Source organism: Archocentrus centrarchus, chromosome 9 (genome assembly GCF_007364275.1).
Source record: "Archocentrus centrarchus isolate MPI-CPG fArcCen1 chromosome 9, fArcCen1, whole genome shotgun sequence".
In the NCBI taxonomy this organism is placed as follows: domain Eukaryota; kingdom Metazoa; phylum Chordata; class Actinopteri; order Cichliformes; family Cichlidae; genus Archocentrus; species Archocentrus centrarchus.
Window position 1 is genome coordinate 13,865,222 of NC_044354.1, and position 26,321 is coordinate 13,891,542.

A 26,321-nucleotide genomic window follows, 5' to 3' on the forward strand; every position below is an offset into this window, starting at 1 on the left:
TTTATTGCCTATTTTCAACAACTCTGCATCTTTTTCAATCACATCTTGATCACTATGACTTCACAATACATTTCTCTTTTCTGGATGTTTATTCATTGCCATAACTCATAAACAGAGAGAAGGATCAGTGTGAACTGTAACTCAGGGCTCAATCACACAAGCCTAGGGACCAGGCGACGACCCCTTGGCAACCTCCCATTGCTAGGGAAAAATGTGTATTCCCCGATTGGTTGGTGAATGGTATCTGTAGGTCACAGGCTGATGCTGGGTGAAATTGTCCACAAAAAAAGGAGCTGCAGCAAAAACCTCCTTGTGCTTGCTTTGGTTGCTAGCAGATTGCCAAAGTTGCCCTTAGCAAGTAGTTGACAAGGGTTTGCAGGCAAGTCAGTTTCACTGATGCAAACTACAGGCAACCACAGCATCCTCCTAATAACCACAGCAATCGCATGGAGGGTTCTGGTGCAGCACAACATTTCACCTAACAACTGCCAGCAACCTCCTCCAAATACAACTGGTCATACTCATTTTTCCCTGGGAATTGTTGATTACCATGGTGTCTCTGACCAGTCTCAAGGCCTGCATGACTGGATTAACTGGCTGGTGATGCAGGCAACAGTGACAGTGTAATTCCCTGAAGCAATCATCAGACTGCATAAATAGTTCAAAGTATTGATGGATTCTTGTATATTTAAAACCTCTTCTAGTCTACTAGAGCGTGGCTCTGTAAGGGTAACTGTACATACTGTATGACAGGGGAAAAAAAGGAATTGTAATGAATGTTTTTATATTGATGTCGGCTGCTTTTGTGTTGTTTGTTTGTTATCTTTGTGTTTTATGGGTTGTAAATTCAAATGTGGATTCATCTGCTATTGACTGTAAACCTCTTTGTAATAATTTTTTTCTGTTCCCATACTTTGTTGATTGAAACTGGTTCTTAGTCTCTTTTTTTTCAATTTCTGTTCTCCTCCTGCAGTTATCTTTGTGACTGTGCTACTGTACTAATAATGCTTGTGACAAACAAAACATCAAATAATCTCTCTGTTATGTGCTGTTTTATCTCCGCTTTTAAACGACACTTTCTTTGACTCACAATCCTGTTTCCTTTGGCTTCTGTCATAAATTTTATGATCATTCCTGCCTCTCCAGCTGATGCTGTGAAGGACAAGCTGCAAATTTGGAGGGGGTAAAAACCTCCAGAGTGACCCTGCTCCAGTGCCTATTAGGATGGTTTAAAAGGCTATAAAGAAAGCAAATAAATATGTACTTTTTCTTACATGACCCACATCAGTTGTCTTCTTCTAGTCTTGGAGTTTGATGTAGAGTATGCTAAATCCCGAGAGGCTGCTAGTTAGTTGTTCAGAGACTATGAGTGTTGTTCTTTTATTACTCTAATCTGCAGCGTAACGGTTTGAGCTCCCTCTGCGTGTCTGTTCACGGTCCCGAGGCTCCCAGAGGTTCCACAGCAAGTGGCTTGTTATACTTACTTATCAGTACCTCTCTCCCCCTCTGCCTCAGTTTGTCTCCCCCTCTCCTCCTCTTCTGCCTCCTCAACTCCTTCAACCCCCTCTCGCTGTCATCACTAGCCGTCTGCTACTTAATCCAATTATTCTTCTAAGCTGACACGCTCAGTAACTCACCACAAACTCTGCAGTTGATGCCCCTATGCATCAAATCCACACGTCTACGCGCGCACACACACACACACACACACACACACACACACACACACACACACACACACACATTAACATATACGCAAGCAATCACGTCCACACCTGCTTTCACACGTACAGACTGAGACTAGGCTCCATTATAGCAGATATTTTTCATAGCTGACTCATGCAAATTGAAAATCTAAAAACATTTAGTCTAAAGTCTAAAAGGACCAAATGCTCTAAGCTATTACAGTGACTTCTGGTTGTACATTGTTGTTGCCTTTTTCTGCTTGTTTTGTCTATTTTCAGGAGTCCTAACAGAGGCTTTGGCCTCTGCTGTCACCGTTTGATTCACTATACCCTTGTGCTGACTCTATCTATTCCCGTGTGCTTCCGTCCTCTTCCCTGCTGTGTGTTTAGCAGCATTTGTCTTTGCGGTCACAAAACCTGATGCAGAAGGTCCTGCTCCCTCTGTGTCTGTTTGCCTGTGCGCTTCTTTTATCTGTCTTCATTTGGATCAAATATCCTGACAGATGTAAAACATGAGGAAAATCTTTAAATGGAATTTTGCAGGCTAGAACTTGGGTTTTCAGTTTAATCATAATCAGGATTAACATCAAGTGACAGCTAAAATAGCCAAAATACTTTTGGCTGAGGATTAGGACTGTGGTTAGATGTTATATTTAAAGTTAGAGTTAAGTTTGCATGGGTGTGAGATTTACAGGAGCCAGTCTACATGGTTAGGCTACAGATCTCATGAAGTTGAATAGATTTGTTGAAGGTTTGGGCAAGACGGCCGTCCAAGAGGGCGTGTTGACAGCTGCACCCTTGTATGTGGTTATGTAATATCCTCACTCTCTCTCTCTGTGTTCAGTATTAAAGTAGCCAGGCAACAGTTTGTGTGCTAAATGCCCAATGGTATGACAGCCTGCATCACTGCATCTTAAAAACTGTAAAGTTGCTTGCGTAAAGTAAATAGTAAATGTGCAGTGGCAGTCATGACAGGGTAATTAATCCCCGCATTCTGCGATTTCACCCCATTGCAAATTTTGATAAGTATTTCTGCCACAACGGGGCAGCAAGCCTCAAAAGGAGCTGCGTTCGGTTGTTTTTGGTGCTGACACGACAACAGTTGAGAGTAACAGATGGAGCGTGTGTGTGTGTGTGTGTGTGTGTGTGTGTGTGTGTGTGTGTGTGTGTGTGTGTGTGTGTGTGTGTAAGATCCTGTATGTGTGTTTCAGGGTGACCGGGACTAGAACTGGTGTTTGGTGTAAATCTTAGCTGAAGAAGTCTAAGCAGACATCTCGTTGTGTGTCTGTCGCTCTGGCTGCCTGTCTGGGGAACTTTGGGAAATTGTCTCTTTTATTGTAGTCTGATTCTCTGACAGGAGCAGACATTTGTCCCTTCCTGGAAAAAAAAAATAAAAGCTGTTGTCTGGTTATCTTCTTGAGAGTTTGCATAGCTTTGTTGGCTTTTTTCTAAATTACCTTTGGTTAAACCACTCTAGCTGTTTCACACCTTTATGGATTTATTGCATTTGTAAACTGATATTTCCTTGCTTTAAAAAAGTGCTGAAATATGGTCGCACACACACACACACACACACACACACACACACACACACACACACACACACACACACGGTGTCTGTATGTTATTTGTCTTTCTGTGTTAAAGATGTTGTTTGCTCATATTTTTTTCCCTGTGGCGTTGTACGGCACATATGTGGTTACACATGACTATATGAGCATTTAGGGTAAGTACACTACCGTTTTGTCCTGGTGCCACTTACACAAGTGTGATATAAAGGAATCCCGACTCACTCCAGTGTGTAAGTTGCAGCTTTCCACAGTGACACAGCTGATCCATCTGTGAGCCAAAAACCACCAACACCAGACCCACCTCCATCACCATCATAGCGGTGTTGTCTACCACCCACCTCGTGTCGTGCTACATCTTGCTCATACCACTCATCCTAACCTGACCTGTTTCCCACAGGGAGTTTCTTTAGTTGTTTTCCTGGGGGAAGGAGGGGTTCAACAAGCAAGGTGGGGTGGGATAGGGTGGGGCAGGGTGGGGTGGGGTGGTTCCAGTTCCTGCTCTCTTCCTCCTCTTCCTCCACCTTGTTTCCTCTCTGTGTCTCAATTTAGTGTTCACCTGTTCCTCTTTGAATCTTTTTCATTTCTTGTCACTGTTTTCTGTACGCTCTGCTCCCCTCCCCTCCCCTCCCTCTTCCTTTCTGTCTCTCCATCTCTGCTTCTCACTGCTGCGATTAACTGGGCTCTGTCTTTATGTCGTATGTCCTTTTAGGCCCACGCCGTGCATCGCTGGCTAATCGATCAGGACAGTAGTGTGAGCTCTGAGATGCCGGATGGCCAAGGAGTATGGCACTATGATGATGAAGTAAATATCTGCAACACGTATATCTGGATTTTCCTATTTCTTTATATCTATATGTATTTATATATATTATGTATTTATGACCATGTTGTATCTGTCACTTAAAGTTTGTGTCACTGTTGTTGCTCTGCTGTTGTTGTTGTTTTTATCTTTATCTCTCTTGTTTTTTGTGATGTGTTGCTTATGGTATTGTAGTTCTGATTCCTTTGACTTTCTAGTGTTGCCGTTGTGATGTGAGCTGATTCAGTCAGGTGTCGTGGGATCAGGCTGGAGCTTTTTCTTTGTTCCTGTCTTTGCTTGACGTATCGTACTAACGTGCTGTTTTTAATTTATTTGAGTTGGTTTGTTATTGTTTTGCGTTCTTTCTTTTTTAGTTACACACAATTATATATAACATTAGTGTGTATCTGTATCAATATTAATCTCTACATCGTCTCTGTGATTTCTCTGAAATTAATGTTCTCAAGCAGCATATTACAAGACAAGAGTCCACGGGCAAAATATAGCTTTGATATACTTTTCATAGGCTTCATACAAGTTACAAATAGGTTTGTGCTTCCTGCTATTAAAAAAAAAGCGCTTTGCACAACAGTTCACAGTAGAGATAACAGACAGTAGTCCAAGTATTTTTCCTGTGGGTTCTTCTGATTTCTAAAATATGCTTGTGTCATTCTGTGTATGTGTTTAGGGTTAGTTTAAGATTTGTGTGTGTGTGTGTGTGTGTGTGTGTGTGTGTGTGTGTGTGTGTGTGTGTGTGTGTGTGTGTGTGTGTGTGTGTGTGTGTGTGTGTGTGTGTGTGTGTGCAGGGATGTGTTTTGGTTGGGGGTTGATCTCTTTGTTCTGTGAGTTTGTGTGCATGCTCTTCTGTCCTTGCACGGCTTCAGTCTGTGTATTAGTAGAAAGTATGAATGTCTGTCTTGTGATGTTAAGTGCTGTAGGTGTTGTGGTCGTGCCTGCCTGCCTGCCTTTGCCCGTGCCTTTGATGTGTCAGTGTTGTGTATTGTGCTGTGTGTATTTTCTATGTCACTGTTTGTCATGTGCTGTTCCTGTGTTTTGTCCGTTTTTATCTGTTTAAACAGTCCGGGATAGGTTTGCCCAAGGTTTTATTGCACCTCATACAGTAGATGATCTTGAATCCATTGTTACTTGTTGGAGGAGAGATCATTTAAGTGCAATAAGGCTGCTGGGAAACTTGTTCCAGACGACTCTTGCCCCTGATGATTTCCCCTCAGATCCTAGCTCCCCCTTGCTCTCGTGTGAAATTCCTAAAGCTACTCTCCTTACCTCCATATTGCTCCCAAACACTTTGGAGCATTTTTGGGTTACCCTTCAGAGAAACTCAGTTAAACCACTCTCCTCTTACACAGTTAAGTGTGTAAACCATTTGGAAGTGCAGCAACTTAAGAGCAAATAGCTTTAAAAAGAAGAGCTGAACACATTGAACACAGTCAAGGAAACACACCAAACGCGGGTGAATTTAAGTCATCATGAAAAACAGCCCAACATACAACAATATGGAGTCTTTCCCTTGGTGATGCTCTTGAATGCGTGTGCACTGGCCAGCTGTATTTTTCCTTTATTGTTTTGAATATTCTTTCACGTTTTGTGTGAATGTGTGAAAGGTGGTATTTTTGTTTATTTCTCTCTGCCATGACTATAAATATATTGTTAGATCTATTGTCCATGTCCATGCAGATGCAGTGTAGTGTTTGTCAGGTTAGTGTCAGTGGCATAAAGCAAACCCCTGCAACAGGACACCTGCTTCCCTAACTAGTGGACATTAGAGTTTGCTGCAACTTAAGTTTTAATTTTGTTGCTCCAACCATTTGTTCACTTAGTATAACACTGATCTTATTTATTCTCTAACACTGTAGATCTGAAAATGTAATAAAATTGACAAAACCTAACATAACAAAGCAACAACTGTGAGCATCCTGATTTTACAGATTCTAAACAAACCAATGGTTTGGTTTAGTTTAATGATAGACTGTATGTAAAAGATGGATGTAACCACAGTGACTTCACCCATTGGTTAGTAAAGTCCAATTAGTAAGCCTCAGTTTTTGTATTTTGGCCAGTGCCATGTTGGATTTTAGGAGCCAGGAATGCTAGCAGGCTAACACAGCAAGCTTGATTAGCAGTTTGCCTCCATATCATAGCAATAAATCTTGTCAACTAATTGCATCAAAAGGCACCAAAAGACACCATGAAAAAACACCATGAATACAGTTGAGAGGTCCAGTTCAGTGATTCTAATTAGTGAGGAAGCCTAGCAGTGGGCTAGCAGCTACAGTTAGCATTTGCCTGTTTGTCAGAACATCTGCTCATCTATTAATGCAGACTTACGTAACCAATTTTAACAGGTCTTTATATTAAAAACAATTGATCCACTGTACAGTTGTTACAAAGGGAAATTTTTATTTTAGACTCAAAACCATTTTTTGCACCAAGCTGTAAACATGTTTCTGCTGTAAAGTTGGATTGACTCACTTCTGGAGGCCAGAAGAGAAACCATATGTTGCTGCACCACTGTGCATTCACAAGTCAAATACAGTAGGTCAACTGGGAAGCTTTTATTTAGTCTTCTTGTGTTTAGAACTAAACACAATGACAGTAAATCTTTGTCACAATTTGGCCAGCAGCAATTTTCCTTTTTTTTCCCCACTTTGGTTTTCTTTTTGTAAAATTGTCCTGGTGCCTAGAAAAATAATTTTTTGTCACTGACATCATCCCGATGTAAAGTCTATGTGCTGAGCGAACCAGAATGACTACTTCATTTATGCACATGCTTCACAATGTGATCTAAACGTTTGCCATGTAAGAGTGTGACATCCACATTCAGAGTATCTATTTGTTATCTGGTTAGACCTAGTTTCAGCAAATGTTTAACCAGCAGAACCAACGCTACAAAAATGAAAGCCTAAGTTGTATTGTGCTGCAAGTTCACACCACTCTTAAGTCCGAAAAGCATTAAGCAGCATCATGCAAATTGGCCAGTCAGCAGCTTGGTGATATGAAACTCTCTCTAAATCTCAGACAGGTTCCACAAACCATGACTCTTACCCTGAGCTAATGTAATGTACACAAAAACCCAACCCTTCAGCCAACGCTCCATCCTACCCTGCCCCCTCCTGTACACAGATTTGTGAGATGTCAAAGGTCTGTGTAAAGGCCCCAACCCCCGTGCCACTATTGATAGTTACTAGGGCTGGGCTGGAGAATATCCCTTATCATCCCACAGCTCTAATTACCCCTCAGTGAGTCCTTGGAGACAGATGCTCTGAGAGCCAAGCCCCATTCGTCACAGTACGGCTGCATTGTAGATTTAATATGAAATAAAGCAAACTGTCACACTCTGCTCTGTCACATAAATTCTCCTCCGTCTCAGTTTCTCTTTTCCAGCTGCTCCCCAGCCCACTGTAGATGTAGGCTACATTAGGAAGCCCATTCATATCGAGCCACCAGCAGTTGGCTGTAATTTGTTTCGGCTAGGGGGGCAGAGTGTAATTTACATGTGAAAGGCCACGGCGCATTCAAATATTGTAACTCTCGTTTTTGTCCCAGGGTTACTGATACCAGCTTCACAGAATTCAGATTAAAGGTTTACTGCTATTGTGCCAGACTGCAGAAGTCGTGTAATGTCTCAGTTGGCCTGAGCCCAACGCTAAAGAGGAGACAGGAGAGCAGGACTCTCCTCGTCTTGCTGACCCATTAGGAACTGATCATTTCTGGCTTTTTGCTATAGTGAGATCCCTCACGGGAACAATCTGGCCTACAAAGAATACTTTCAGTGGAGCCGTACTAAGCTGAGTAACTGCCACCTAAATGACTTTCTGAATGCAGACCACACCTAGCACATTTATGATGGAGTATACACTGTGAAAATGTATGTTTTTAGTCACTTATACAGTCTGTTGGCACATTTTTACAAATCTAAAAAGACATTTCTTCATTCATACAAGTATAAATATACAGTTCAGACAGGATAAGCATAAGGCTACGCTTCCTACTCCATGTTTAGCTTTGAAAGATCTAAGGAAGTCAGGACGTGACTTCCCTTTCTGCCCCCTGCCCCCTCTTGTGGGCTTAACCCCTCTCATCCACTATTATTACAGGTCTCTGTTTGTTTATTTTGACTAACTTTGGCATGATTTGCCTTCAAATGATCCCCTTCATGACTCATGTACCTTTACTCACTATTTTTATGATTTTTTTTTTTTTTTTTTTTACATTGGTTGAGCTATTGAGCACCAGTATTTGTTTTTATTTTTTTTCCATTTAAACCCAAAGGCTTCTTATTAATCATCACCATATATCTGTGTGTATGTTTACTTGACAAAAGCGGAGAGAGAGTGAAAGTGGGCAACAATTAATGTGCATGCATGCGTGCATGTGCATGTGTTTAAGGTGAATGCGCAGAGTGCATGGTTAAAGGTGGAAGTATACTCCAAAAGAAAATGCCCTCTGAAAGTCCTCTGCGATGAACAATTTGTTAGATGCTACGCTGCAGTTTTCCAAGTGTATAAACAGGAGGTCTAACAGTGGGCACAGTCCTCATTGTGTACCCATATTCCTGCTTCCACCCTGTCGGAATTATCAGTGATGAAGACCTGGTGACCTGTCTAAAAATAGAGCCAGCAGAGAACGACTATATATACGACTGGCCAGGACACATCTCCTTAGTGTTTCAGAGAAAGAATCTCCCTGTTTGACATTTTCATGTGAACCCTGTTCATGTTCAGCACAGACCAGGAGAGGAAATCCAGTATCTCAGCTCTCTGTATAAGCAATATTCAGTCATTTTTATATGATGCCCAAACAAATGCAAACACTTTAAGTACATTTTGTTACGATATAGCAGCATTTTATTTTCATTCCTCACCATAAAAAGAAAAAGTGTATGTTAATAAACACAGTAGATTGTGTGTATTTGCAAGTCTCTTCTTGTATTTTAGTCAATGCTACCAGAAGTTTAGACACAAAAGATCACATTTTAAAAAATGGTTTCAGTTACATCTGTTTGGTTTAGGTATCAGAATAAAATTATACATATAAGATATACAAGACATGAACAACCTGTCGATATGGTTTGTAATTTGTATGTATTTTCACCTCAACCTGATTCCTGAGAAAGCATGTCAAAAGGGCCTTTGCATAAATGTGTGTCTACCTTGAGCCAACAGTGTGGACTGACTTGCATATCTGCTACATTTGATTGTACATCCAGTTTATAATATACTCACCCCACCTTAATAGCTGGCTTCGACTGTTCTAAGAAAAAGTATAAACACATAAACTTCCCCACCAACATGGTCTGATGATACGTTGCACGACCTTGTTCAGTTTGAGTATACCGCTGCCTGAATTGTATGCTTGCATTATGGAAGGTTGCTGTGAGCTGCATACACCCCTCAACCACAACATTAAAACCGCTGACAGGAGAAATGAGTATCAGTAGTTCAGTTTTAGGAAAATATGTTTGCCTTCACTTCCATGCGGCGTTACGTTGGTATCCGCCACCAACTGCCCACTTGTTGCAGACCAAGCAGATCCCTCAGGGCAGCAGCTTTCCCCAGCAGAACGCTGAGCTCTGCCACACTCAAAAAATGCTCAGGAACAGCTTGAGGAATAAACCTAAGAATCCTAAATAACCTGGCTTCAAGCTTCCAAGATCCTAATCCTGTTGCTTATCCTCAGGAATGTCAGAACAAGCCCAAAACACAAAGGTCCCAACCCATAACCCACAGGATCCAAATAATCCACTGACAACATCCCACGGCCTAGCACCACCGACACCCCCAGAGATTCTGTCCCTTTTTTGGCAGCATGATGGGAGCTGACACAACATTAGGCACGTGGTGTAATTGTTGTGGTTGATTGGGGTATGTGTGTGTGCGTGTGTGTGTGTGTTGAATGCAAGGAGTGTGTTTTATGCACCTGCATGTAATGCACTGTGGGTGGATGTGTGTGTGCGTGCGCGCGTGTGTGTGTGTGTGTGTGTGTGTGTGTGTGTGGGGGGGGGGGCGTGTAGTGTGTGCATTTGTGTGTGCGGTGTTAGTTGGTGCTGGTATTTCTGTGTGTGTGTGTGTGTGTGTGTGTGTGTGTGTGTGTGTGTGTGTGTGTGTGTGTGTGTGTGTGTGTGTGTTTGGATCTGTAGATGCAAGGCAGCATTAAAGTTGTTGAGCAGAGGCAGCTGAGTGATTGACTCCAGCTTTAAAACACTTCTTTGGGCTCCACTTGCACGGATTGATAAGAGCGTCTCCCTTAACTGTAACATCTGTCCCCTGAGGCAAGATATTAAATGCTGAAGTGGAAAATAGCATGATACACACATCAAATATGTATTCATTTTTAAATTAAGATCAGCCTGTACCTTTAAGTATGAATGGGTTGTTCTCTGCTGTTGGCAGTCACCCTGCCAGTTTAGTTTCAATAACTTGATGACAGGAAGTTTATGCATTGGGGGTTGGGGGTGTCTGACTTAGCAAAGCAATACAGATTAAGATGCCATCATACTGTCAACAAGACTGCGCTAGAAATAAAGATATTGTGCATAAATCCACTGCAGTACCAGCTCATTGACGCTCCCAAGGCATACTTATTTATCACTGTGGTTGCCAATGGACCCCTTTGTTTCCGCTTTGAAGTGGACCTCTTGCTCTCTCATCCCCTCTTTCATCTTCTGATTCCTTGCTGCTTCCACTCTCTAGGGTGAGGAATGAGACTGGTGGTGCAAGGCAAGCCAAAAACAAATATTTGAAAACACCACTGTCCCTGTACAAATGTCAGTGACATACTGCAAGATTTAGACAGATTTGAAATACAGCGCATGCAGAACAGCATAGTGCAGAAAGGCATGGAAGCCACTGTGTGCATATTGCATATTAATAATCATGATATTTACATAATGAAATACTGATATCTTGTAAGTAATAAACATACTGCGTATCATCAGTAAAACAGTCAGATGACATGCCACATAGTGAAATGGAAAACAAAAGAAGGTAATACAGTAACAGTGTAGCTAGCTAGCTACCATCACATTGTGGTAATTACTGTAGTGCAAAACTGTACTGGAGATTCAATTCAATTTTAATTCAATTCAGTTTTATTTATATACTGTCAAATCACAACAAACAGTCACCTCTAGGAGCTTTAGGTTGTAAGGTAAAGACCCTACAATAATTACAGAGAAAACCCAACAGTCAAAACAACCCCCTATGAGCAAGCATTTGGTAACAGTGGGAAAGAAAAACTCCCTTTTAACAGGAAGAAACCTCCAGAAGAACCAGGCTCAGGGAGGGGCAGTCATCTGCCACGACTGGTTGGGGCTGAGGGTAAAGAGACAGGACAAAAGAAATGCTTTCCAGAGATTAATAATCACTAATGATTAAATGCAGAGTGGAGTATAAACAGAGTAAAAAGAGGTGACAGAAAAGAAACCCCCCAGCAGCCTAGGCCTATTGCAGCATAACTAAGGGAAGGCTCAGCCCTAACTATAAGCTTTATCATAAAGGAAAGTTTCAAGCCTAATCTTAAAAATAGAGAGGGTGTCTGTCTCACAAATCCAAATTGGGAGCTGGTTCCACAGAAGAGGGGCCTGAAAGCTGAAGGCTCTGCCTCCCATTCTACTCTTAAGTATCTTAGGAACCACAAGTAAGCCAGCAGAGATGCTTGTTTTTAATGCTTTAATACAGTTATTTTTGCAGACCCACTCTACCTCCCAGCAATCATACATTATATTGACAAAAGTATTCACTCAGCCATCCAAATCATTGAATTAAAGTGTTTCAATCACTTCCATGGCCACAGGTGTATAAAACCAAGCACGCAGACTGCTTCTACAAACATTTGTGAAAGAATGGATCGCTCTCAGGAGCTCAGTGAATTCCAGCATGGTACTGTGATAGGATGCCACCTGTGAATGAAATATCCTCGCTATTATTGGAAGTGGAAGCGATTGACAATGACAGCATCTCAGCCACAAAGTGGTAGGCCATACAAAATCACAGAGCGGGATCAGCAGATGCTGAAACGCATAATGCACAGAGGTCACCAACTTTCTGCAGAGCCGGTCGCTACAGACTTCCAAATGTCATGTAGTCTTCAGATTGGGGGGTTGTGATTTGGCGTTATATAAATAAAATTGAATTGGATTGGATTATGGTGTGGGGTTATTTTTCAGGAGTTGGGCTTAGCACCTTAGTACCAGTGAAAGGAACTCGTAATGTTTCAGGATACCAAGACAATTTCATGCTCCCAACTTTGTGGGAAGAGTTTGGGGACGGCTCCTTTATCATTCCAACATGACTGCGCACCGGTGCACAAAGCAAGGACCATAAAGACATGAGTGAGTTTGGTGTGGAAGAACTTAGCTGACCTCAACCCGACCTTTAAAGAACACCTTTGGGATGAATTAGAGCAGAGACTGTGAGCCAGGCCTTCGTCCAGGATCAGTGGCTGACCTCACAAATGCTCTTCTGGAAGAATGGTGAAAAATTCCCATGAACACACTCCTAAACCTTGTGGAAAGCTTTCCCAGAAGAGCTGAAGCTGTTATAATTGCAAAAGTTGGGCCAACATCATATTAAACCCTATGGACTAAGAATGAGATGTCACTCAAGTTCATATGTGTGCTTAGGCAGATGAGCAAATACTTGTGGCAATGTAGGGTATGATGAAATAGATGAAATATACAATAAAAATTTGACCGAAAGCATTAATATTCAGTAAGATTTTCTACAGGTACTTCAACATCAGCTCCAGACCTTCCTCAAGTTACAGCTGCTGACTTGAGCTATAAAACTTTAGTTATTGTTTTTTTAATAATTATAGGCTCTTATTGACACATTGTAACCTTCCTCAAGAAAGCCCTAAAATGACTTGACATTAAAGACAGAAGCTAAGTAACAACAAAACACTGTGCAATATTTTTCTTCTTCTCCTCTCAGAGGAACAGTGAAGTTCATATTCTTGAGGGACTTACAATATCATTGCATTATGTCTGACTTTAATTGGGTTATATCAACATTGGCAGGTGAACTCGTCGTCCTAGTGCAGTTTGTATCTTGTAGTTTCAGGACAGTACATTAGCTCTGAATAGAGTCTGAAAACTCAGGCCGCTTCACCTCTGTGTCTATTAACCAGACTGATTGAATTATGGTCTAGCTGCTCAGATTCTGTCTGATGCTGACTCGTGCCCAGTTGTGACTGATGGTCAGACCCTTTATTTTAAATTATGCAGTCTGTGTTCTCAGCAAGAGCTCAGGTACTGTGTACGCACCGTACAAGAGAGGGAGACGTGGAGAGTTGTGAAGACATATTCTCTCCACAGTGATTCGCTTTCTCTCGCCTCTTGCACATCCTCCCTGTGTATTTCCCCAACTCTGCTTCTCCACTTATGAAGATTAATGGGAGCCTAGTCCTGTGCTGACATATTGCTGCTGTCATTCTTCTCTATTGCTTTCATCTTTTCTGATATCCTTCCTGGAGTATTTCTAACTTCCTGTTTTTTGTCTTCCACAGGTCAGTCTGGCTTTGTCACGTTGAGATGCATGTGCGTTTGTTGGGGCAACCGTATGCGTGACAATATGGGAGTGAGCCACACATGCTAAGACCCGCTGCTATTAATACTGAATCAAATTGCTCCTTTCTCAGTTTAGCAGCCACCCAAGCTTAATGTGAGGAGGAGCTGAAGTATAGGATAAAGCATTGAATGTGTGTTTCGTGTATGTACTTGTGTGTGTGAGACTGTGAGGTTTTTGCCAGGGCTGCAGCATCAGCTCGACCCATCCCTTTCCTGATTTGAAGCTGCTACTGGCCAAAGCTGCAGAGCATCGTGCTGCCACTAGAGGGGCGTTATAACAAACTGAAGCAGTGTAACCTTACACAGAAATTACATTACATTGAAATTCAACGAGAATATAGTATAGAGTATTTCATTATGACTGATAGTCATGCACTTGTTTTCTGCTTTTGAAATATTGCTCTTCATAGAATCCATTTAATTATTTTTTTAAATAGAAGTTTTCCCCCTCGTCTTCCAAATGAATCATTCCCGATTCCCATGTGTACAGTTCCTACTTCCTACTGCTACTTGAGTACCACCTCCTCAGTTGGTCTGGAGAGTGTGTAAATTCTATGTTTGCTGCTATGCACATGTCTGCAGTCACTTTTGTTTTTTTAACCTGGCAGGGAGGATGCTTGAGACTTGGGTGTTGGATACTGATATGTTTGATCTTAAAATCCTAAATTTAAGTTAGTGATGTGAAATAGTGAATATGGTGCTGAAGAAAGGAGTGTGATAGGTTTTTTTAAAAGGTAGCTGAATTTATTTATTAAAATTTTTTGCCTTTCAGTTTTTCTGCTCTGATCGCTGTTCTCTGAAGCATCAAGACACAGGCAATAAACCACCACAAGCGGCACACGTGGACAGTCGCAGCCCTTTATCCGGCAAACAAGAGGAGCTTGACACAGGGTGCAGAGGGCATGTCCGTCTCAAACTTAAATCAACCCTGTTACAGAACAACAGTGTGGCCTGTGCTTAACAGTGACCTGAAACCACTCGGTTAGATCCCTGCTTCTTTTTAGAGTTACAGCCTAGATACAAATGATGCTGTGAGTTTCAATCCATCCAATAATCTGTGCTACCCTGCAAGCTGGACATTTGGTGAGATGGTGAGATGCAGAGTAACTAACAGCCATGTAAGAATGAGTCAGTAACACTGATGTTGTTAAACCATGCAAGCTATACATTAAGATATGTTTTTCCTAGTTTAATCTTCCACAAACGGCAACCTTGTAAAAATAACAAAATATGGCCTGCTATCAGTTCAGGCACCCCTGGGCTGGAAAGGGTTAACCTGTGGGCACAACATATTTAAGGATTTACTGAAATGTTGGTTCTCAGTGTGCACTGGGGGATTTTTGGACAATGAAAAGTTGAGAAAGCAGCTTTTTAATATCAAGCTCACCAGTAACAAATGACACTTTTAGCCTGGGGTGGACTGCACCTGCTGAGAAAAACTCAGGTGGTTTTCATCACTCACTTAATTCTGCCACACCTTAAAAAAAAGTCTTATCAATAAGGACCTGAGAAGTTATCATTCTTCTCAGATGATTTGCGTTACTCTCTGCTGGCTTAGCCAGAGAACGCTGATGTTAGAGCTGCAGTCCCTTTTCTGGGAGAAGCATGGGATAATTTGTCATGTCTTCATGGGCATTAGTACTCGTAGTCCAGTGCCTCAACATTCTTTTTCAGTGGAGCTCTCATCACTGTCCAAACTCAATTCTGTAGACAGCAGAGATGTCCCACGTGATGTTTTTGCCCAGGTCACGGTCCAGTGGTACTGAGTAGTGTATAGCCTTCTTTCTGCTATACCCCCTCCTTCATCTCTCCTACTAGCATTTATCTCTCTGCATGGTTTTGGCAGCGATGTGCTTTTCCCAGCATTTAGCCAGGAGAGGGAGAGAGGAGGGGAGAGGCAGAGAAAAGGAGGTCCTTTCAAGCGAGGAATGACGGACGCTTTATTAAAAGAGGCAGGGCCTTTTGAGAGCCTGGCCCCTCCATGCTCCCCCCACCGCATGTGTCTGGGCCCATTGTCACTGGGCGGTGGCAGCAACCCCCCCACCGGGCGCTTTGTCACTGTAAGTCACCTCGCAGACTGAAACGGACCCACTCCGAAAAAACACACCCATTCGCCACAGTAACTCTGCACTATTCTGGTATTGCCTGGTCCGTGAAAAAAATTGATTGTCTGCCTGTCACAAAACATACAGGAGACACAGCGATGGGCGTGACATGTGGGCAAGAAGGGACAGGAGAAAGGAGGGATAAAGTTGGGGTGACACAGAGTGTTGGGGTGCAACAAATGTGAAAGGTGGACAGGAGAAAAGAGGAAGAAGGGCAAGAAATAGGTGGGATAAATGAGAAAAATAAGGATTGTTCAAAATATGAGTGGAAATGGAGCCAAGAAGGAACACGGATGGAGGCAGGAAACCCACGGGGAGAGTGTGGGGTACCCATTTGTTTTTGCCTGCATGTGAAATGTGTGTCCTTAGATACAGGCAGCATTCCTCCAGAGATAAACCCCTGGGCCCCCCATCCCCTCAACCCCCACCCTATGCAGTCTCTCCACCCACTATGCTTACTCAAGTGTGCGTGTCTGGGCGTGTGTGTGTGCGTGTGTGTGTGTGTGTGTGTGTATGTGTGTGAGTGGCTTTCATGTTTACGCTGGACGGGGGTCTACGTGCCCTGTACCGCAGTACTTGCAGGGGGCAACAGAAAAGACAGCTGTGTGTTTGAGAGAAACAGAAAACTTAAGAAAGAGAGAGTGGAGGGCCAACAGGCATGCCAGTCAAGAGCGTCACTTTTGGAGTGAGTACACAGACTCTGCTGTTCTCTGTCTCACCTTCTTCTTGCTACTCTCTTACTGTCCTGTATCTCTTCCTGTCTCTTCATGTGATTTGTCTCCAACTGTATGTCTCTCTAATACTCTTTTTGCTGTCTTTTTTTTTTTAAATAGCATTTTGCTCTACTATAAAATCATTGCATTTTCTCAGATGTAATGCACCTGTCACCGCTCCCCGTCTTTACCCTTCCGCATCAGACAGTGACGGGCCAGCACCTTTTCTCACTGGCTTTGCTCCCAGTTTTAAATTCTTTTCTTTCATATTTTCTTTGCCTCACACATGAATATTGATGTATTGGTATTTGTTTTAGCACATTTTATTCAGTACACGTTTCTTGCCATTGGCTGTCTGTTTGCAAAGTATCATTCTTATTCTCTGTCTGTCCACATTAACTGTTTGGGAGACTAGTCCCTGATGCAGCTTTCACTGCCTCTTCTTTTCAGTCCTGAACATGTCCTTGTCTTTAAGAAGAGAAAAAAGAAATACAAGTCCTGGAGAAGTAAACATTTATTCTGTTTATTGAGAAACTGATCTGTTATGTTATCAACTTCATACGGTTTTAATCAAAAGTCTATAGAGGTGATTGAGTGTTGGAAAAACAACCTATTTAGACGTGGGAGTGAGCTTAGTTGCTTGGGAGTGTCTTTGAGAGTTGTCATGCATGTGCACCCAAGATTAGTGTAAGTGCGTATATGTGTGGGTGTGTATCATGTTCTGTTTGCATTCTTAATCTTGTTTTTGGCTTAATTTGTTTGTTTGATGTTCAGATTGTACCAGGATTAGCTGCGGTAAGTAAACCAGAGGTCAGTAAAACTGATTAGTGGGTCAGTTAATGAGAGCTTTCCAGAAGGCTACAGACTATTTCATGTACTGACCCAATACAGGGAATGGAAACACAGGGCACAGTCTCACAAGGCCTTATTATTTGAGTTTGTGTGTTTATTTTGTGTCTCTTAGATTTTACCTGGGGTAATAGAATCAGTGATTGTTGATGATGCAACTATTTTATTTGTAGTTTATCTGTTTGAGGATGAACTACAGGTAGTTTTACATGCAGTCAGTGGGGTTTAAACTTCCCAGAATCATCCACTGTCTTATAGTTTTTTCACATGTTGCATTGTATTAGTCCCCGCACAATTATAGCTTGCCAAACTGAACTGCCAATAAGTAAAAAGTAATTATCACAGGGTAAAAATATTCAGTGTAAAGTTGGGCTTTTAACCTCCCTAAAGTCCTCATTGACAATAAAAAGAAATCCTTACCTGAATATGGGATTTTTGGAGTTCTGACAATAAGAGGGCAAAAATGGATGAATAAAAACACATTCTAAAGGATACATTTTAGTTAGAAAACCATGTGATTATTTTTTTTAAAAAAAGGCCCTTTATTTTTCTTAAAAAACACTGGGTTGGGGTTAGGGGTAAGGCTACTATTCATTCTCAATAAGGACTTAGACTGCTAAAATTTTACTCATAGTACTTAAAGTACACTATACTTTTAAGACTGTATCATATAGAAAAGCCTTTTTCTTGTTTTCTGTAAGTGCTACTTTTAACATGCAGGCAGCATTTTAATCTTGTTACTGGTTCCAGTATTAAAATATATTGTTGCATCAGTAGTTAAATTTATAACAAAACATGAAGCCCATATATATTTATGAATCAGGAAAAAGTCATTAGTTACTAACAGTTAAATAAGTGCAGTCTGAGGTGAGAAGTACAATGTTTCAAACTAAAATTTAGCTGAGTTGTACTGTAAATATTATAAAATAGAAACAGTATTTGAAAAAAGTTTAACCTCTGCAAAAAAAAAGTCCCTACAACATAACGTTTACTGGGTTTCTGCAGCTGCTGATTCAGTTGCAATACTGCAGTTTGCAACAATGATTTTAACAAAATCAGTTTTATAGTGTTTAACACTGTTAGACTTTTTTTCTTCTTTTTTTTTTTTAATTAAAATAGACTTCAGATCATCCGATACCAGAGATATAGTTACATATATTCTTGCATATGCTGGCAGATGGTTATATTTCATACAATAATTGTGCAGTGAAGCACTGGATATTTACAATATCTTAGTTGCAAACTCGTTCGTCACCCTGTGGCTTTTACCCTCTTTGTCATTCGTCAGAAAAGATCACAATAACCATGACGATAATAACCATGACAATCTCATCTACAAATGCAGAGGCTTCAGCAGGGCCAAATATAAAGAGACAATCAATGAGTTTGGCAGAGACAAACAGGGGTCTGCGGGGTGGGAAGAGGGGGGGTGGGAGTGTGAGAAAGTAAATAGTAAAAATGAGACAATACACTTTGTCACATACAAGGAATATCCGCAGAGAGACAAATGGTTGGACACATTTACATGCAGACAGACAGAGCTGAGTCGAGTTGGAGAATGTAACAGCTTCATCTCAGTAGTGCCCCTCTCACTCATTTCCTGTTAATGTGTCCGTAACTCAGCAGTCCTGAGGGTCTCCATCTGACAGACTCTGCATTTGATCTTTAGACAGAAACAACCTGCTGCCTGCTCGAGCACTCCGGAGATATGAAAGCAAAGAGGGAGCACAAAAAAAAAAAAAAAAAAAAGGGGACTGAGGGGGAAAAAATAGATTTTCTGAGCAAATGCAAGTCAGCAGAAAATAGTGTTGAAATGGCTGTTTAAGCATTCTGCGGGAATTTCCATATCGGTTCTTCAGTGTTCCCCTGAAATGTACAGAAACTCCCAGATCCCAGTGTTAGTTCAAACGAGACACTGAGTTTAGGGAGGGAAGAACATCTAGAGTTTGGTGTGCTTGCACAGTTTATGTTGTTTAAAGTTCAGGAAATTATTGCAAGTAAAGCAGTACTTGTGACATACTGAACATACGTACCTTATTTTCACCTTTCTGCTGGTAGCACAAATAGCTGTAGTGGCACTTAAAATATTTATGATTTGCACCTGGTGCTGTGTCTGCAGATTCACACTGTGGTGTTTGCATACCCGTATGTGCGTGTGTGTCAGAGAGAGGTATGTGGCTCTGTTTTGTGAAATTTTATGCTAATTTTGATAGAAATGCTGAGATTTTCTGAAACAGGTTATAGGTCTCTGATCTTTGGCAGAGAGATTTTTTTGTTGACATTCAGTGGAAGAGATCCAGGATTTGCCGGGTGATTGTTCTGGTAAAATATTCAGATTACTTTTATTTTATTTAGTTTTTGTCCAGTAGTGAAACCAGGCTGAACAATCTAAATTGAAGAACAGCAACACAAGAACAAATCAGTGATTCCTAAAATAAATAAGAGGGCTCAAAAGATCACAAAGGGATTCAAAAAGAATTAAAGCCGCAAGCGGCGATGAGCGGGCCCTCGCACCCGGCGCGCGTCGACCCCTGGCGCGCTCCAGCCAAGCCGCGCGTCGACCCGTGGCACGCTCCAGCCGAACCGCGCTGGGAGGTTCTCGCAGACGAGAGAGTAGCTGGCTCACCCGGCTGCTGACGGCTCAGCAGGCTAGCTGTACCTCCCGTCGTTCGTCTCCCGCTTCCACTAGGTGGCGTCGGTGAGTGCCCACTAATTAATATGTCACAATGCTCTATGTAATGCCTGCAGCCATCAATGAAACTGTAATGACCATAGGATGATGAGTATCAGTGTCCTACTGATTTCCTGTTGCCACTAGGTGGCGTTATGAGTGTGAAACAAAGCTGATAGAGGGGTGTGTCCAGTCTCCCTTACCCTCCCATTAAGCCTGTGAAGTTTGGAATAGATTGGACAATGTATGAGAGAGATGTAACAATTTGGTGCACTGTGGTATATGAGTAAAATCCCACATTTAGAGGGTTGCTACGGCAACACCGTTCAATATTCTACAAAACCATGAATATCTTTTGATGGGCTACTTGTGTAGATGATCTGGAGCCATTTTGGTGTGACTGGATGAAAAGCTGTAGTAGAAGATGATTGAAATAGCAGGCCTGAAAAATGTGAAAAATGCTGCAAAAATGACACCTTAATTAGAACATGTCAGGCTTCCTGTTGGATTTCGGCTATCGGTCCAAGAGACTTTTTTGTACGTGTTAGGATGTTACTTCAGCATGCACGATTTCAGGTACACAGACCAAGCACTGCCCTGGGGCTGATGTTTAGAACCTATCTGGGCCTGAAATGGAAAAAAAGTCCAAATTCAGAGGGTTGCTACGGCAACACCGTTCAATATTCTACAAAAGCATGAATATCTTTTGATGGGCTACTTGTGTGGATGATCTGGAGCCATTTTGGTCTCACTGGGTCAAATGCCCTAGGAGGAGTTGAGGCAAAAAGGCCTGAAAAAGGCGAAAAATGCTGCAAAAATGACACTTTAAAGTAAACGTGGCTGACTTCCTGTTGGGTTTGGGCTATCGGTCCAAGAGAGTTTTTTGTAGATGTTAGCATCTTACATCAGCAGGCACATTTTCAGGTACATAGAGAAAGCACAGCCCAGGGGCTGATGTTTAGAATCTCTGTGAATTTGAAATTGAAAAAAGTCCAAATTCAGAGGGTTGCCATGGCAACACCGTTCAATATTCTACAAAACCCTGAATAACTTTTGATGGGCTACTTGTGTAGATGATCTGGAGCCAATTTGGTGTCACTGGGTGAAATGCCCTAGGACAAGTTCGTTCAAATAGCAGGCGTGGAAATCGCAAAAATTGACACCTTCAATTGAAGATGGCCGACTTCCTGTAGGGTTTAGGGTATGGGTCCAAGAGACTTTTTTGTACGTCTTAGTATGTTACATGAGCATGTACATTTTCATACATGTAGATAAAACGTAGCTCCGGGGCTACTCAAAAAACTTGCTATTTTAAGATATTCCGAGCTGCCACTAGGCGGCGCTCCAACGTTTATGGACTTTATGCACATGAGTGTGTTCAGGGCAGCATGCTTATCACACCACTGAAGTTTGAGCCAGATTGGGCAAGTTGGCTTTGAGTTACAGCCATTTTTGTGTTCATGGCGAATCATCGAACTTTGCCGTCCCATAAGGGTCACGCCCTTTTGTCAAAAACTCACAGTTTTGAAAACACAGTAAGTCCAACTTCTTAAGGCTTTCCAGGTGAAATTTGAGATGGTTCTGCTAAACCACCTTGGAGCTGGACCTCCAAGTGTAAAATATGACATTTCCTGTTCCCACTAGGTGGCGCTGCGACTGATATTAAATATTGTCATATGTATGTGTTCAGGGGGGCACCCTCATCCTACTGGAGAAGTTTGATGCACATTGGATCATGTAGGTATGAATGAGAGGCAATCAAAATTTCATGGCGAATGATCAAAGTTCAAAGGGGCATAAGGACCCCTCCCCCTTGGCAAAAACTCACCATTTTCGAGATTTAGATTCCCCTGGGGGTGTAGGTTAGACAAACCAAATATGAAGATGATAACGTCTAAAACCTCTGAGTTATTAGAAAAAGTGTGAGGGCTGCAAATCGCCAAATTTGCATAATTCATTCAAAATGGCGGACTTCCTGTTGGGTTTAGGGCATGGCTCCAAGAGGATTTTTTGTGCGCCTGGACATGATATACATGTGTATGAAGTTTCATTCATGTACGTGAAACACAGCGGTGGGGCTCCAGTTTAGGGGGCGCTAGCGAGCCATTTGGGCGCGCCCTTGCCCGAGCCCATTAAAATACTTAAATTTTCACCAGGTGTGACGCATGTGCAAAGTTTCATGAGTTTTTGAATATGATAAAGCCCCCAAAAAGCCAATTCATTTGCCTGAATAATAATAATAAAAAAAAAAAAAAAAAAATAAAAATAATAATAAACGAAGCAATTACAATAGGGCCTTCGCACAGTTCGTGCTCGGGCCCTAAAAATAAAGTATAAGTTTCTGTCAGAATAAAAATCAAATCAAAGAGGTCAGATGCACCTGACTCAAGTGTGACTCTACGTGGGCCCAATATTTCTGCTTGTTCCATATGAATGTAGCAATATTTTCAAGTAAATAAGTCTATTAAATAGAATGTGAAGTGTGGGTGCTTGTCTTTGGAGTCATCTTTGACAACATCCTTTTGTAAGATCACAAAAAACATCCCTTGAAATGTAATGACTTGCTGAGAAGAACGATAAAATGTTGAGCTGACAAGGTGTAATGAGTTAAGTAATCGAATGATTAAGACAGGTTGACTTCCATAGAACTATTTTATTGACAAAAACTGATTTCATACAGCAACTGCAAAGAGATAAAAAGTGAATAGTTTACAGATTTATTGTAGGTGAAGAGTTGTTTTCCTCAATTCTACTGTGAGATTTCTATTATAAGCATCTGCTTCTCTCCAGCAGCCAGCCTTCCCATTCATGCCTTTCATTGTTTCATTTCTCCTGCTCACAGACATATTCACTTCAATTCCATTCAGACTTGTTACCAAAACCCTTTAATGTGAAATTATTGTAAAAATAATGACTCTTCAGGGTCTTCGTGGATGGGACATTAATATCAGGGATACCCCCTCACGCACGCATACAAGCACACATGCACACATGCACACTTTGAGTTTTTGAACACTGCAGTCCGCTGGCGAGGGGGTGATGTCATCCTGTCTGCTGCAGCACCAGCAGAGGAGGAAACCGAAAGGGGGGAGAGATAGACGTGTAAGGAGCAGGGGGGTAGAAGAGGGAAAGAAAGCAACAGGAAAGAAAAGCCGAGATTAGGACAAGGCGAGGGGAGTTCAGGGAAGAGGATTTTCTCTGATGAGTGATGATAGAAGAATCATTTTACTTGGTAATTTTGAGCTTCATTATAAGGAGCCTTGCACTGTCTCAGCCCGAGGACAGCTGCATGCACATTGCACGACAATGTGTGTTGATATTGCAAATGTTAACCGTGCAGCTTCGAAGCAGGTTATTGTCTGTTTCTTTTGCTTCAAGCAGTATGATTAATGTGCCTGCTCAGTTCTGCGCAGCCCAGGAGCCGTGAGCTTGTCCATTCTCTTTGGGAATAATTGTGGAGGGATTCATTCATCTAACTCATAACACAATCCAGCAGAATGCAACAGAGGAAAAACCGCATAGCATTCTTAGGCTATCTGTGTTTTCTGCGCTCTGTGTATGAGCTCTGTACCTGTTTGTGTCTGAGTTTGGGAGATGGGTGTGGTTACCCTGCATCGTTATCTCACCACACCACACACTCACTTCTTGACGCAAGCAGATAGTTAGAGAAACATGCAGACATACATGAACACGCAGGACTAAGAAAGCCTCACTTTAAAGAGAGCGAAGGGGTGAGTGGAAGTGGTCTGAGTTCGGGGGGGGCAACTGTAGAGGGGCCTCAGCCACTATAGGTCACTGTGGTGTTACCATGCTACTATTTGTTACGAGACCATGTATATTGTGTCTGCATCAGCTGTATTTGTCCTTACTTTGATGAGAGGATTCTCCGTGTGTCACCATGGTAGAATCTGCAAATCTATCGTGCAATAGCAGCAGTCTGCAACAGTCTGCTACATTATCTGTAGCTGGTACCTTCTGATACTTATGTTTAGCTGTTGCATAGATGACACGTGCAAGCTTAACAAAAGGAAACATGGGCAATTATTACACATACAACCTCTACATGAAATAATAAAATATAATGTAAAGAGCATCACTTAGGTGCTGCACTGAATTTGCACATTCACTTTTTCTGTTAAAAGGCTTTATATATACTCAGAGGTATGAAGGGATTTATGTAGTTTTGTTTGTAGCGTGGTGATCAGAATGCCGGTGACAGGTGTTTGTGTGCTGAGGTCAGTTTACTGCGCAGCTGTCTAGAGGGAAGAGGTTTGTGGGTTATTATCTTCTTCAGAGTGAAAGAGGATGACAAAGTGTTGGATTAACTCAGTAGGAAAATGGTGAACATGGTGAACCAAGTTAAGCTGGCAACTGTGAGCACTAAAACCCGTCAACTAGACACGGACAGTCTAGAAACAGAAACTCACTTATTCTTAATTATAGCTGCATTGTTTTATTTTTTTTTCTTTTATTGCTTTTTGATGTTCTTTCAAAATTTACTGTAAATATAATAACTGTAATGAAGTAAGATCTAAATATCATATCATATATTTATAAATCAGTTTGTTTTACAGTACAGCCATTATTTATTTGTCTTGTAATGTGTGGGAATATCTAACTAGTATTTTCCCTGTTAAAACATATGCATGTATGACTCAGAGGCGTTGTACTGCAGAGTAACAGGCCTCACAAAGGACAGTGTCTCAGAAGCAAAGGGTTCTGGAGGAGTTAGTGTACTCAGAAGCCCAGTATTTAATACTTTTCACCCAGGGTGCTGCTTACTGCATGAGGTTCATCTGATAAATGGAAACTTTGCCACTGTATAGATTTCATCTCCAATGTGCAGGGACAGATATTGTTTTCCTGCCACAATCAGCTGGAAGCGGCTTTTCCTTTGTAAGTTTTCTGTTGCCCTGCTATTGTCGTTCCCCTCTTTTCTTTTTTCTTTTGTTTTTTTTTTTTTTGGTTCAAGTGACCTCTCTCTTTGCGCAGTGCTGTGCCATTGGTGTCATGCTGAGGGTGCGTTGTGTCATTTGTTGCTATGCCGCTACTTCAGGCATGCGGATCTTTTCTCTTTTTTGCCCAGGCCTGCCCTCGCTCTCTCCCTCTCTCTGTCAAAAGAGGACCAACAATCCTGTCACAACAATAGTCAACACAGCTTAAAGCACTGCACTATGAACCTGAGGAAAACACCTTTTGTGGTGCCCAGCAGCATTTGATGTTTTTCTTTTGGAACAGAAAATGAGGGATTTGTACAGTGAATGAATTTATTATCTGTGTTTGTGCAAATGCATACAGTGAAGAGCTGTTTATTTTCCTGTCCAGCACATTGAGATGTCTGTTTAGATGGGAAAGAGGATGTAGGGAGAGAATAACCAGGAGAGGAGATTATGTAAATGAAATGAAAAGGTGTGGGGTTTGCTGTAGTCAACTTTCTCCCTGTGGTTCTCCCTCGGTCACTTCTGCTCCTGCTTCTCCTCCTCTCCTTTGCTCTCCCCCCTGTGCCGCATGAGTGATCCTGTTTCAGCAGCACCCCTGCCTGCCTTCCTGCCTGGGAGAGGCATGAAGCCCTCAGAAACAAGGAAAAAAAAAAAAAAACAACACAGACAAAAACACTAGACGTGCCATGTGCCGGCCTGTGAGCCAGAACTCACCAAAGCCTCACACTATCTCGCCCCTTTCTCCTTTTACCTTTGTCTCTTTCTCTCTCTTTCATTTGCACATACACACACAGACAGACTCCAAACAGAGAGCCAACAATCTGCTGGCACAACAAATACAACACAGACTGTTGGTGCGATCACACTTGCTTTATCACCTGAATAACAGATAGACTTGTAGACAATATTTTGGAGGTTTCTGGAGCTTACACGCTTTACTTACATGCCACCCAAACCCTCTAACACACACATTTAAAGGTGCAAAAGCAGATTTTCAAACTGCACTGTCCAAAATACCCAAGGGAGGAGTGAAATGAGAGGAAAACTGATGGACAACTGCCATCATGCTATCGCGTTCAGTCATTAAAGTACATTTTTCCCAAAAAAATAACCAAACTCTGTCTCTCTCTCCATTTTCCCTCTCTATTCCTCTACTTTTACGTGTCTCTCACTTTCTCTTATACCCCTTATCCCTCTATTTCCCCTTCTCTCTCTTTCACTTGCAGGCAGATGCTGGCAACAGTTTTCTCCGAGCAGCCCGTTCTGGCAACCTGGACAAGGCCTTGGAACATATTAAAAATGGCATTGATATAAATACAGCCAATCAGGTGAGAGCGCTCATTCACCAGATTAAATAGCTTGACTGGCAAGCATTTCGAGCTACCAGACAGTCACTTTTATT

General features: G+C 41.9%; 1 protein-coding gene across 1 annotated transcript in view; it reads left to right on the forward strand.

Moving 5' to 3' along the window:
• Nucleotides 1–26,321, forward strand: part of ank1a (ankyrin 1, erythrocytic a) — a 94,205-nt gene that overhangs the window by 29,776 nt on the left and 38,108 nt on the right. Inside the window, exons 2-3 of the mRNA XM_030737233.1 lie at nucleotides 3,966–4,058; nucleotides 26,146–26,247. Coding sequence (XP_030593093.1) covers nucleotides 3,966–4,058; nucleotides 26,146–26,247 — 195 coding nt within the window. The remainder of the gene's footprint in view (nucleotides 1–3,965; nucleotides 4,059–26,145; nucleotides 26,248–26,321) is intronic.